A 14,446-nucleotide genomic window follows, 5' to 3' on the forward strand; every position below is an offset into this window, starting at 1 on the left:
GGTCCACGCAACTGTGGGAGTTACAAATAGTGTGACATAAATTCTGATTCTAGGATCGCATGATAAAGACTCAGGAGGAAAAAAGCAGAAATATTTATGTGAAATAGTGTGACATAAACCCAATATCCCGGTTGAGGCCGTCCTTGTGTGTGCGGAACCTGGCTATCAGTTTCTGCTCCGCGACTCTGCGCTGTCGTGTGTCGCGAAGGCCGCCTTGGAGAACGCTTACCCGAATATCAGAGGCCGAATGCCCGTGACCGCTGAAGTGCTCCCCAACAGGAAGAGAACAGTCTTGCCTGGTGAATCACCAGGCAAGACTGTTCTCTTCCTGTTGGGGAGCACTTCAGCGGTCACGGGCATTCGGCCTCTGATATTCGGGTAAGCGTTCTCCAAGGCGGCCTTCGCGACACACGACAGCGCAGAGTCGCGGAGCAGAAACTGATAGCCAGGTTCCGCACACACAAGGACGGCCTCAACCGGGATATTGGGTTTATGTCACACTATTTCACATAAATATTTCTGCTTTTTTCCTCCTGAGTCTTTATCATGCGATCCTAGAATCAGAATTTATGTCACACTATTTGTAACTCCCACAGTTGCGTGGACCTGCAGAGTTTCACTGGCTGTCTTGTCTGGAGACAATACACATCTTTTTAGCCTGTCTTGATGCTCTCTCCACTCCCATTGTTTTGTTTCTTAAAGACTGGATTAGTTGTAAGTATTCGCATTCCAACCATTATTCATGTAAATTGAGTCTGTGTCTTATAAGTTCTGTTTGTGAACAGAATTCCCACTCACCTGAAGAAGGGGCTCAGAGCCTCGAAAGCTTGTGTGGCTTTTGCTACCAAATAAACCTGTTGGACTTTAACCTGGTGTTGTTAAACTTCTTACTGCATAAAATAAAGCCCATGGAATTGGAGGAAGTGTGTCAGCATGGATTGAAAACTGGCTATCATATCGAATGATGTGGAGATGCCGGCGTTAACCTGGTATTGTGAGACTTCTTATTATCATATAGAAAACAGAGTTGGAATAAGTGGATCCTTTTCAGGGTGGAAAGACCTAACTAGTGGAGTAGCGTAGTAATCATTCTTGGCCCACAATTGTTAACTATTTACATTAATGACCTGGAGGAAGAAACAGAATGTAAATTTTCCAAATTTGCCAATAATACGAAGATAGCTGGAAGGACAGGTTGTGATGAGGATATTGTGATTTTGCAATGGGATATAGATAGATAGAAAGCCTGGCAAATGGAGTTTAATGTGGGCAAGTGTGAGGTCATACACTTTGTTGGAGGAATCAAAAGGCAGATTGTTAACTAAATAGAGAGAAACTGCAGGTAAGCGAAGTACAGAGGGATCTAAGTGTTCTAGTGAATGGATCACAAAAAGCTCACAGGCAAGTCCAACAATTCATTAAGAAGGCAAATGGCATTTTGGCCTTTATTGCAAAAAAGTTGGAGTTTAAAAATAGGGAGGTTTTGTTGCAGTTGAACAGTGTTGGTGAGACTTCACCGGGAATACTGCATATAGTTTTGGCCCCCTGACCATAAAAGGATATAGTAATGATGGAGGCAGTCCTAAGGGGATTCACCAGGCTAATTCCTCAGATGTGCGGGTTGTCCTGTCAAGAGAAACTAATGCTGTTGCATTCTTCCCATTCAATGTTTTAATCACTCAATAATTTGTGGCTATGCTTTCAGTTGCCTTAGCCCTAATCCCTGAAATTCTTCCTGATCCTCTCTACCTCTTTACTCTTCAAGTCACTTCATTAAATCTACCTCTTTGATAAAGTTTTTTGTCATTTATCTTATCTACCTCCTTTGTGGCTCTGTGTTACTGTTTGTTCAATAATGTCCTGTGACGTACCTTCAGAATTTTATTATGCTAAAGGCGTTAAGTGTATATTTAAGCTTGTAAACATCTACTCCCTCCACGACCAGCATATTGTCACTACTGCATGTGTTATCTACAAGATGTAGTGCAGTAACTCACCACGGCTTCTGCGGCAACAACTCTGAAACCAGCTGGATTGACAAAGACAGCAGATGCATGGGAACACTATCAACTCCAAGACATACAGCACCCGGATTTGGAAATAAATTGCTGTTCTGCCATCGTCGCAGGGTGCAATCCTGGAATTCACGACTGAAATAACTCCTGAGAGGCTGGTGTCCCTTCACCAGCTTCCTTTTATTTACAAACTTGTCTCCACTTCCTAAAAGTGCTTCAGGTACAAAGTCAGAATCCAGAGTGTCAGTAGACCTGACATTCCTCGTAACATATCATTACAATGACCGAACATCATCTTGGGAGCACCTTCATCATACATGGTTTAAGACATTGGCCACCATCAACATCCTAAGGGCACTTTCTCTACACCCTACTATGACTGTAATACTACATTCTGCACTCTCTCACTTCCTTCTCTATGAACGGTATGCTTTGTCTGTATAGCGCTCAAGAAACAATACTTTTTACTGCATGCTAATACATGTGACAACAATAAAACAAATCAAAAACTGGGCATGAGCAAAAACTTTCAGCTCTGACCGTGATGTTCATGTGTTGTGGATTAAAATTTAAACATGTTCCTGTTAGAAGCCTGGCAGCTCCAACATTGCGTGAGAGTACAATTTAGGAGAGTATTTAAATGGATTCATTTTTGTTGATGGGAGGCTGAAATTTTATACTTGCGTGTTAAACACTTCTCAACCATTGCCCTTATTAAGTAATTCCACAGCAGAAAAAGCATGCTCTGAAAACAGCTTCATGTGCTTTACATCAGTAAGATTGATTCCTCACACCAGCCATCTCAGGCTCTCTCGATTGAGCTTGCCGATTTGTGGGCCTATGTTGCCTAGGAACAATATTGAGATTGATTTACTTATTTCACCTGCAAATCTTATAGGCACACAAGCTGTAATTTCCACAAAATTCAAAAGGTTAGATGATTGAAATTGTTCATTGGTCATTTATTTTTAATAATGTAAAAGTCTTGATAATGACCGTTGAATTCCAATTAGATGGAGTGTCCCTATCATCCCCAGGTAGAGAGATGCTCCGGAGTCTCTCCCAGTGCAGCTGCACAATGCATCACCAAGGAACATGATTTTGCCTCTCTGCTGGTTCCTGATCTTTAGTGAAGCCCCATGTTTCTGCTCTGCACGTGCCTTCAATAGATGCACATAGCTTTTTTGATGTACAAACCCATGTGACCAAAGGGTGATCTCAAAACTGAGCTGCACTACCCAAACGGTTATATGTATGTTACTGCTTCCACTACTGTGCCTGCACTGCCTGTTTTGGATTAGTCTTACTTAAATTTTATACCCAATAATAGGTCAGGTATTGACTGTGGTTCTTTGAATTATTATTTGTTAATGGTCACTGTTTATCATTTATTTAGGGTGTGGGCAAAAACAAGATTGTTGACCATTTCCTACATTTATTGAACAGACCCAGGGAATATTTACAGCTTCACAGGTAAGTATTGACTGTTCAAATTATAAGTAGTCGGCATTATTCTTGACACGCCTAATTTGCTGAGGGCCCAACATTTGTTAACAGCTGCCCTAGCACAGTGACTCTTTCCCTAGAGCTGGGCATTGCCATCGGTAGCAATTTGTAAGAAAGAGCCCAACTTTTACCCTTTAATTTTAATGGGGATGCAAGGAGAAAGAGACATTGGACACAAACCTTTGAAGGTGACAGGTTAATAAAGCTCATGGAATCCTGGACACAGAGTACAAAAGTCAGGAAGTTATGATCATTTTACCAGCCTGTCCATGTTCTGATCATAGAATCCCTACAGTGCAGAAGGAGGCTATTCGGCCCATCGAGTCTGCACTGACTCTCTGACAGAGCATCTTACCCAGGCCCTTTCCCCCACCCTATCCCTGTGGACCCGCACATTTACCATGGTTAATCCATCTGACCTACACATCTTTGGACACAAAGGGGCAATCAACCTGACCTGCACATCTTTGGAGTGTGGGAGGAAACCGGAACACCCGGAGGAAATCCATACAGACACGGGGAGAACGTGCAAACCCCACGCAGACAGTCATCCGAGCCGGAATTGAACCCGGATCCCCGGAGCTGTGAGGCAGCAGTGCTAACCACTGTGCCACTGTGTCGCCCCCACTGCTTAAAATTCAGTAATCTGAATAATTGGTTAGTCATGTTATGAAGTATTTTATCTCTAAGTATTTTCTTGATGTGTAAGAATACAACATGCCATACATGAAGTTCTCGCATTCTGTGCTCAATGTAGGTTGTGCTGCACATTTTGAATGAAGATAATGGTCAGTGAGATCTTTGAAGGCCACAAGTTTTAGTTCTTTAGATTAGCAGTTTTTTTTTAAGCCAAGCTGTCCATGAAATAAACCTTCTGGCTGAACTGAAGTTTGAACAGTACATTTCAGTAACAAATGAAACTGGGACACCTGCAGTGCAGCTGTGTTTCTAAAAATATTCAAGGTCATTATCTGCATTCCCAGTGAAATTAGTTGTGAAATTCTTGCTGATTTTTGTCCAGCTTGCCTACCTCCCAGTGAGTGAAGAATGACAAGACTGTTTTCTCTAGTCAGTAACAATCTACAATAGCTGCCTGCTCCTACTTTTGGAATGGTAATGTTGGAAAAAGTGCATTTCACATAGTGCCTGTCACAACCTCAATTGTCACAAAGCTTTCCTACCAAGGGTAGTCATATTATCAGTTGTGGACCATTTATCCCCTTGAGTCTGCTATTCATACAGCTGCCTTTGCCCTCTATACATTGATAACTTTGGTTCACAGAAATCAATCAGGTTTTCAATTAAAGTGAGTAATTGCTCTAACATCAATTACCATTAACATAAGAGAGTTCCACTGTCCTTTATGTAAAAGTGTTTCATGATGTCAGTCCTGAATGACGTCGATCTAATTTGTAGGCTCTGTCCTTTTGTTCCTAGACTTCTCAATCAGCAGAAATAGGCTGGAATTTTCCAGCCCCCTCCCTGCAACGGGTTTTCCTGCAGCGGAGGGGAATCTTCTTTGATTGCGGGCAGGACCATCTGGTCCCAGCGAAGTCTACGGCCTTTTGCATGGCTTGCCCAACCCGCCACTGGGAAACCTGTGGTAGATTTCAGCGGGACAGGAAGATCCTGCTGGTGGGAAGGGAGGGAAAATCGCACCCATAGTTTCTCACTGTCCACTCTGTCACTTGTAGCAATCAAACTTTTATCAGAGGCCTCCTGAGGATATGAGAAGGTGCTAGATCAACGCAAGTTTTTTTTCTATAATTCATCAATAGAAGCTTAGAATCAAGCAATTCAGCCCACCATGCCTGTGGCTCCTTGAAAACTTATCTAATCATTCCCATTGCCCTTCTGTTTCCCCAACACCCTGCATTTCCCCCTTTTAAGTCTAGATCCAGTTTCCTGATGGAAGATACCGTTGTATAACAAATAAAGAGTCACTGTTTCTAATTGTGTATCTTTTCTGTGTTTAGCTTTATCACGATCACCCATGTTTCTGCACTATATTTGGTTAATTTATGGCAAAACTCTGTTGTCTGTAAATCACGTTTTTCGTATGTTGTCAACTGATTTTGTGACATGTGTTGTTTTACTTTATTTCAGAGACACCACCGTGCAGAGTCTCACTCTCCAGCCATCAGTTCAACATGGAGTTATCACATATGAAGATTCTCCTCTGGTCTGTTTTAGCATTCATATTTCAAATTAATTGTTAAACATATAATAACCAGCCCTTTCTCTTCTTTCTGATTTAAGGTAAAATGGATTAAAGTAACAACAAGCACTTGTGTTTCTAATGCTTTGAACATAGGAGTGTAATCAGGCAGAATTTGATATCATCACCCAGAAAGGGATATTAGGATGGGTAACTAAACACTTGGTCAAAGAGGTGGGTTTTAAGGAATGACAAGAGACGGAGAATTTTCAGTCGGAATTGAAAGAACTTGAGGCTTAGGCATCTGAAGGGCTGGCTGTCAATGGAGGAGTGATCAAAATCTGGGTTGGGCAAGAGGCCAGAAGGAATACAGATATCCTGCAGGATTGTAGGGCTGGCGAGGAAATACTATAGGGAGGGGCGAGGCTACGGAGAGGTCTGTATGATAGCTAGCACTCACCTGTGCCTCAATGATGTTGTTTTTGGAAGATTCTATTTGACTCTAATGTCAGCTGTGCCTCAGTCAGTAGCACCCTGAGTCACAAGGTTCAGAGTTCAAGTTTTATTCCAGGACCGAAGCACAAAACTCAAAGCTGACAATCACGTGCAGCCGTGAGGGAATGGTGCAGTGATGGGGGAGTACTGCAGTCTAGTCTTTTTTTTGTTCATTTACGAGATGTAGGCATCACTGGCTAGGCCAGCATTTATTACACATCCCTAGTTGCCCTTGAGAAGGTGGTGGTGAGCTGCCTTCTTGAACCGTTGTTGTCCCTGAAGTGTAGGTATACCCCCAGTGTTATTAGGGAGAATGTTCCAGGATTTTGACCCAATAACAGTGAAGGAATGGCAATATCTTTCCAAGTCAGGATTGTGATTGATCAGGTGGTGGTGTTCCCAGGTATCTGCTGCCTTTTTCCAAGGAATTCCTGCTGTGCATCTTGTAAATGGTGTGCACAGCTTCATTGAAACCATAGAAAATTGCAGCTCAGAAACAGGCCTTTTGGCCCTTCTTGTCTGTGCCGAACCATTTTTTGCCTAGTCCCACTGACCTGCACTTGGACCATATCCCTCCACACCCCTCTCATCCATGAACCCGTCCAAGTTTTTCTTAAATGTTAAAAGTGACCCCGCATTACCACTTTATCCGGCAGCTCATTCCACACTCCCACCACTCCCTGCGTGAAGAAGCCCCCCCTAATATTCCCTTTAAACTTTTCTCCTTTCACCCTTAACCCATGCCCTCTGTTTTTTTTCTCCCCTAGCCTCAGCGGAAAAAGCCTGCTTGCATTCACTCTATCTATACCCATCAAAATCTTATACACCTCTATCAAATCTCCCCTCAATCTTCTACGCTCCAGGGAATAAAGTCCCAACCTATTCAATCTCTCTCCGTAACTCAGCTTCCCAAGTCCCGGCAACATCCTTGTGAACCTTCTCTGCACTCTTTCAACCTTATTTACATCCTTCCTGTAACTAGGTGACCAAAACTGTACACAATACTCTAAATTTGGCCTCACCAATGCCTTATATAACCTTACCATAACACTCCAGCTTTTATACTCGATACTCCGATTTATAAAGGCCAATGTACCAAAGGCACTCTTTACGACCCTATCCACCTGTGACGTCACTTTTAGGGAATTCTGTACCTGTATTCCCAGATCCCTCTGTTCAACTGCACTCTTCAGAGTCCTACCATTTACCCTGTACGTTCTAATTGGGTTTGTCCTTCCAAAGTGCAATATCTCACACTTGTCTGCTACATTAAATTCCATTTGCCATTTTTCAGCCCATTTTTCTAGTTGGTCCAAATCCCTTTGCAAGCTTTGAAAACCTTCCTCACTGTCCACTACACCTCCAATCTTTGTATCATCAGCAAATTTGCTGATCCAGTTTACCACATTATCATCCAGATCATTGGTATAGATGACAAACAACAATGGACCCAACACTGATCCCTGCGGCACACCACTAGTCATAGGCCTCCACTCAGAGAAGTAATCCTCCACAACCACTCTCGGGCTTCTTCCATTGAGCCAGTGTCTAATCCAATTTACTACCTCCCCATGTATACCCAGCGACTGAACCTTCCTAACTAACCTCCCATGAGGGACCTTGTCAAAGGCCTTGCTGAAATCCAGGTAGACAACATCCACCGCCTTCCCTTCATCCACTTTCCTGGTAACCTCCTCGAAAAACTCTAATAGATTGGTCAAACATGACCTACCACGCACAAAGCCATGTTAACTCTCCCTAATAAGTCCCTGTCTATCCAAATATTTGTAGATCCTATCTGTTATCACACCTTCCAATAACTTGCCCACCACCAACGTCAAACTTACTGGCCTATAATTTCCTGGATTGGTGCAGGGATTGAATGTTTAATGGTGGGGTGCCAAGCAAGCGGGATGCTTTGTCCTGGATGGTATCAAGCTCTTTGAGTGTTGTTGGATCTGCAATCATCTAGGCATGTGGAGAGTATTCCACTACACATGCCTTTTAGATGGTGCACAGGCTTTGGGGAGTCAGGAGATGATTTACTTGTTGCAGGATTCCTAGCCTTTGACCTACAAAGTCTTTCTGAGGCTCTATCTGCTTCGAGTACCCCAAAGGGTGAATGTAAAAGATCCCATGGCACTGTTTCAAAGAAGTGCAGGGGAGTTATTCCCAGTGTCCTGACCAGTATTTATCTTCAGTCAAGATCATAAAAAGAGATCTTTACCTTCCTGTTTCTGGGAGCTTGCAGTATGCTAATTGAATGATGTATTTCTTACATTGCAGCAATGAGTACAGTTCAGAGGTACTCATTGGCTACAAAGCACGAGATGTCCAGTGTTCATGCAATATAAATGCACGTCTTGCTTTTTTTCTTATGGACTTAACCTCTGAACATTTTGAGATGTTTGTCAATATTGAAAGTGTTATAAACAGTTTGTTGTGAGCTCCATACTGGAGGATTTATCAATATAAAGCCAGTCTTTTAGGCAGAGTTGTAGCATATAATCAAATCAACACACAACTTTACTTAGAACCCCATAAGATTGTAGCTGGTGGGCCTACGCCTGCCTATCCTAAATCAGTGTAATTTCTGAACCTAACCAAAACGACTGATGCATAGAAATGAAGCATTTGGAGGGATGAAACTATTCCTTTATTATCTATTTTTTCCCTCTTGCCTTCACTTTACAGCCAGTAAGTAACCAGTTGTTCTTAGCAAGTGTGAGAATCTCCATTCTTCCTATTTGCAGACAGTAAATTGTATTTACCAGGGACTCTCTTTATCCAGGTTTGTGTGCACAAATGAACAAACTAAAAGTGATGCCTTTCTGGAAAGCCCCACAATCGACTCCTTAAGAAGGAACTAAGCAGGAGTTACTATTTTCCTTTATCAGCCGTGAAAATGCACCCCTGTAACCAACGAATACATGTTAGCTGAGGGGGAGTGTGACGCATCTTTACTGGAAAATGATCATGGGAGTTGGAATAATTCGCTTGTTTTTTGCAAAGAGCCAGCACAGAGGCAATGGGCTGAATACCCTCCTTCTGTGCTGCACTATTGTTTGCTGATGTCCTGCTTTCTGTAACCCACCCACCACATTCCTCCCCAGCAGCTTCCAGTCCGTTAAATTATTTGTTCAGTTATCAGCCTCCAAGTTGAGTTACAGCAAAATAGAGAGCATGACTTTAGATACAATGTTTGCCAACCCCTTATAGAAAAACCCTCCCTACCTTCCCTTCCCAGATCATAAGCTATCTAAAACAGACAGCCTATCCATTTGGCCATCGGGGAGATCAGGTACCACACACATCTACAGCTCCTAGCTTTGGTCTCCCAGTAAGTAACCTTATTGAACCCCTCATAATTTAAAAGAAACCTCGATCAGGCCACCCTCATTCTTTTTTCTTGAGAGAAGAGCTTCAGCCTGTACCTTCTTTTCCAGTAATTATAATCCCTCAGTTCTGATACCATCCCACCAGATCACCAGAATATTATTACTTGTTGAGAAATTCTCTCAGAGTGGTGCTTTCTTTCTAAAAAAAAAAAGATGTTTGTATCCTCTGTTCCCAGGTGAGGGCTGTTAAATCGGGTCACATTCTGGTCATTGATGAGGCTGACAAGGCTCCAACCAATGTCACCTGCATCCTGAAAACATTAGTGGAAAGTGGTGAGATGATTTTATCTGATGGAAGACGCATTGTTGTTGGTAAGCATCAGAGCTTCTTTGGAAAGGCATGCGGCCAAAAATAACAAATGCTGAATAATTTAAAATCACCAACTGTACATATTTTATTAATTCACTGTAAACTGCATTTAATTTCTTCAGTGTAACTCTTATCTCTAAATCAGACCTTGATCTGTCCCTCTAGTCCCCTGGCAACTTATCTTCCTTTGAGCATCATGCTCTGTTCCGTCCCTCAGCCTTTCATTCAACATTCCTGCTCTTACAGCCAAATATCACTTACAATGTCTCACTGCGATAACTTCTCTGCTCTAATTGACTTCCCATTCTTGGTGATTTTACCCTGCATCTCAATTCTTTTCTCTCTCCTCTGAATTTACTGCCCTCGCTCCCCCCGAAATTTCTCCGTTCATGTAACCCTCCGCCACCCATATAACAATTCACTCCATCAATCCCATCATCTCACATGGCCTCGCTATTTCTATCATAATCTATCACTGATCAATCCAGCATTCTCTGATCGCTTGTATCGCTTTCATTCCCCTCCCCTCTCCCAAGGTCCCTTCTTTCTGTGTCTGACTCGGGAAAAAACTCTGAAAACAAGGGCTGCACTGTGGCATAGTGGTTCATAACCTCATAGCGCCAGGGACCCGGGTTCAATTCTGGCCTCGGGTTAATGACTGTGTGGAGTCTGCGCATTCTCCCTGTGTCTGCGTGGGTTGCCTTCAGATGCTCCAGTTTCAAAGAACTAAGAACAAAGAAAATTACAGCACAGGAACAGGCCCTTCGGCCCTCCAGGCCTGCACCGACCATGCTGCCCGACTGAACTAAAACCCCCTACCTTTCCGGGGACCATATCCCTCTATTCCCATTCTATTCACGCCCCTTAAATGTCACTATCATATCTGCTTCCACTACCTCCATGGCAGTTAGTTCCAGGCACCCACCACCCTCTGTGTAAAAAACTTGCCTCATACATCTCCTTTAAACTTTGCCCCTCGCACCTTAAACCTATGCCCCCTAGTAATTGACTCTTCCACCCTGGGAAAAAGCTTCTGACTATCCACTTTGTCCATGCCCCTCATAATTTTGTAGACTTCTATCAGGTTGCCCCTCAACCTCCGTCATTCCAATGAGAACAAATCAAGTTTCTCCAACCTCTCCTCATAGCTAATGCCCGCCATACCAGGCAACATCCTGGTAAATCCTTTTTGTACCCTCTCCAAAGCCTCCACATCCTTCTGGTAGTGTGGCGACCAGAATTGAACACTATATTCCAAGTGCGGCCTAACTAAGATTCTATAAAGCTGCAACATGACTTGCCAATTTTTAAACTCAAGACCCCGGCCGATGAAGGCAAGCATGCTATATGCCACCTTGACTACCTTCTCCACCTGCGTTGCCACTTTCAGTGACCTGTGTACCTGTACACCCAGATCCCTCGGACTATCAATATTCTTAAGGGTTCTGCCATTTACCGTATATTTCCTATCTGTATTCGACCTTCCAAAATGCATTACCTCACATTTGTCCAGATTAAACTCCATCTGCCATCTCTCCGCCCAAGTCTCCAACCGATCTATGTCTTGCTGTATCCTCTGACAGTCCTCATCGCTATCTGCAAATCCACCAACCTTTGTGTCGTCCGCAAACGTACTAATCAAACCAGTTACATTTTCCTCCAAATCATTTATATATATTACAAACAACAAAGGTCCCAGCACTGATCCCTGAGGAACGTCACATGTCACAGCCCTCCATTTAGAAACACACCCTTCCACTGCTACCCTCTGTCTTCTATGACCGAGCCAGTTTTGTATCCACCTTGCCAGCTCACCTCTAATCCCATGTGACTTCACCTTCTGCACCAGTCTGCCATGAGGGACCTTGTCAAAGGCCTTATTGAAGTCCATGTAGACAAATCCACTGCCCTACCCTCATCAATCATCTTCGTCACTTCCTCGAAAAACTCGATCAAGTTAGTGAGACACGACCTCCCCGTCACAAAACCATGTTGCCTCTCACTAATATGTCCACTTATATCCAAGTGGGAGTAAATCCTGTCTCGATGAATCCTCTCCAATAATTTCCCTACCACTGATGTCAGGCTCACCGGCCTGTAATTACCTGGATTATCCTTGCTACCCTTCTTAAACAAAGGAACAACACTGGCTATTCTCCATTCCTCTGGGACCTCCCCTGGTGTTTAACCTGGTGTTGTTAAAACTCTTACTGTGACCTCCCCTGTAGCCAGTGAGGATACAAAGATTTCTCTCAAGGCCCCAGCAATTTCCTCCCTTGCTTCTTTCAGGTATATGGGGTATATCCCATCAGGCCCTGGGGACTTGTCTACCTTAATGTTTCTCAAGAACCCCAATACCACCTCCTTTTTGAGCTCAACATGACTCAAACTATCTACACACCCTTTCCCAGACTCGTCATCCACCAAGTCCTTCTCTTTGGTGAATACTGACACAAAGTATTCCTCCCACCATCCAAAGATGTGCGGGTTAGGTTGATTAGCCATATTAAATTGTCCCTTTGTCTCTCAAGATACATAGGTTAGAGGGATTAGCAGGGTAAATACTTTGGGTTACGGGGTATGCCTGGTTAAGTGTTGGTGCACACTCAATGGGCCGAATGGTCTCCTTCTGCACTTTAGGGATTCTATGAAGTCACTTAACTTAGCATCTCAAACTACCAACTGTTTATTCTTTCACCTTTAAGTCATTATGGTATCACAGCAGCCATTAATTCACAAAATCACATCCTCTCCTCTACCTGGTACTCAGTAGAACTACTGCTCTTTTTCACTTAAATCATTTCAACATCTTGAATCGCTCATCACCCCCCATCTGGATGGAGCACTCTGAACATTATTACGCTCTCCATCATTAAAGCTACCCACTATTCAAAGATCATCCAGGGAGGCCAAGGTGACACTCGGCTTCTCTTCTCCACCATTATCCTTCTTCTTAAATCACTTTTCCCTCCAACTTCACCTCTAACAGTAAAGATGATGAGCTCATGTATTACTTTGTTAGAAAGATAAAGACCATTTGATCAGCTGCCTCTGTTGCTCCTCTCCCTTCCCCTTGCCAAACTTGGCTCAACTTTCCTTAAGATATCCTAACCCTGAGTTTGCATCTTTCTGGAGTTTCTCTCCTATCTCCCCTCATTCCCTTTTCAAATTCATCTTGTCAATGCGATCCACCTCTTGCCCTTGTAACCTTATTCCCTCTAAACTGCCACCATGCCATTTGTCTTCCTGATTCCCATTTTAGCTGACATTGTTACCACTTCTCTCTCCTTAGATACCATTCCACTCTCTTTCAAACATGCCGTTGTCATCAGCCCTCTCCTCAAAACCCAACCTTTAATTCCTCCATCTTTGAAAAATACCACCTTATCTTGAACCTTTGGTCACGCTGTGTTAACAGCTCCCAGATCCACACCATCTTTTTGGAGCTCCCTGTTTGAATCTCTCCAAACAGGCTTCCATTCTTGTCAAGCCACAAATGGCATCCTAGTTGACTGTTCATGGAAAAACTATCTCTCCCAGTCCTCTTTGACCTTTTTACAGCCTTTGACATGTTTGACCTTGAAATTCTACTCCAATGTCTTGACACTGTTGTTGGGTTTCATTCATATCTATCCTGCCATAGCAACACAATCAGCTGCAATGCCTCCTCTTCTCACTCCCCCACCATTACATCTAGTGTCCTCTGTAATGTCCCAACTATGTTACGGGTCGTGAGTTTTACAGAGAAAGAAAAGATTTGGTTTGCACACACAAATTCAAACTAAAACATGGCAGAATTTATTGAAAGAAATGTTCTCTTCACTGCAGCAAGTACAAGCTGAAAATAAAACAGCAGCTTGTGGCAACACCCTAATGACGTCATCATCACATCATGTCATCAATCTTAAAGTAACTTGAAGCCCTTTCAAATATATAGCATTCTCCAAGGATCTGCCCTTGCCACCTCCTGTTTATCATCTATAATACTGCACTTGGCAAAATCATCCAAACACAGTGTCATTTCCATGCACCTGCTGTCAATACTCAGCTCTATACCTCGGTCATCTCTCATATCCCTTTGTCTGTCTCTAAACTGCTTTTCTGACATCCAGCAATGGATAAACAGAAATTTCCTCCAATTAAATATTGGGAAGACAGAAGCTATTGTCTTTAGTGCCCATCACAAAAACTGCTCCTTCGCCATTAATTCAATTTCTTTCCTTGCAACTGTCTGAACCTGAACCAGACTGTTCACAACTTTGGTTTTAATTTATAGAAACCCTACAGTGCAGAAAGAGGCCATTTGGCCCATTGAGTCTGCACCGACCACAATCCCACCCAGGCCCTACCCCCATATCCCTACATATTTACCCGCTAATCCCTCTAACCTACGCATCTCAGGACACTAAGGGGCAATTTTAGCATGGCCAATCAACCTAACACGCACATCTTTGGACTGTGGGAGGAAACCGGAGCACCCGGAGAAAACCCACGCATAGACACGAGGAGAATGCGCAAACTCCACATAGACAGTGACCTAAGCCAGGTCCCTGGAGCTGTGAAG

At 43.2% G+C, this 14,446-nt stretch overlaps 1 protein-coding gene across 1 annotated transcript in view; it reads left to right on the top strand.

Annotated features, from left to right (window-relative positions):
• Positions 1-14,446, top strand: part of vwa8 (von Willebrand factor A domain containing 8) — a 375,899-nt gene that overhangs the window by 174,442 nt on the left and 187,011 nt on the right. The window contains exons 21-23 of the mRNA XM_078232307.1: positions 3,412-3,488; positions 5,628-5,703; positions 9,749-9,884. Coding sequence (XP_078088433.1) covers positions 3,412-3,488; positions 5,628-5,703; positions 9,749-9,884 — 289 coding nt within the window. The remainder of the gene's footprint in view (positions 1-3,411; positions 3,489-5,627; positions 5,704-9,748; positions 9,885-14,446) is intronic.

The sequence above is a fragment of the Mustelus asterias genome, chromosome 17 (assembly GCF_964213995.1).
Source record: "Mustelus asterias chromosome 17, sMusAst1.hap1.1, whole genome shotgun sequence".
Taxonomy (NCBI): Eukaryota; Metazoa; Chordata; class Chondrichthyes; order Carcharhiniformes; family Triakidae; genus Mustelus; species Mustelus asterias.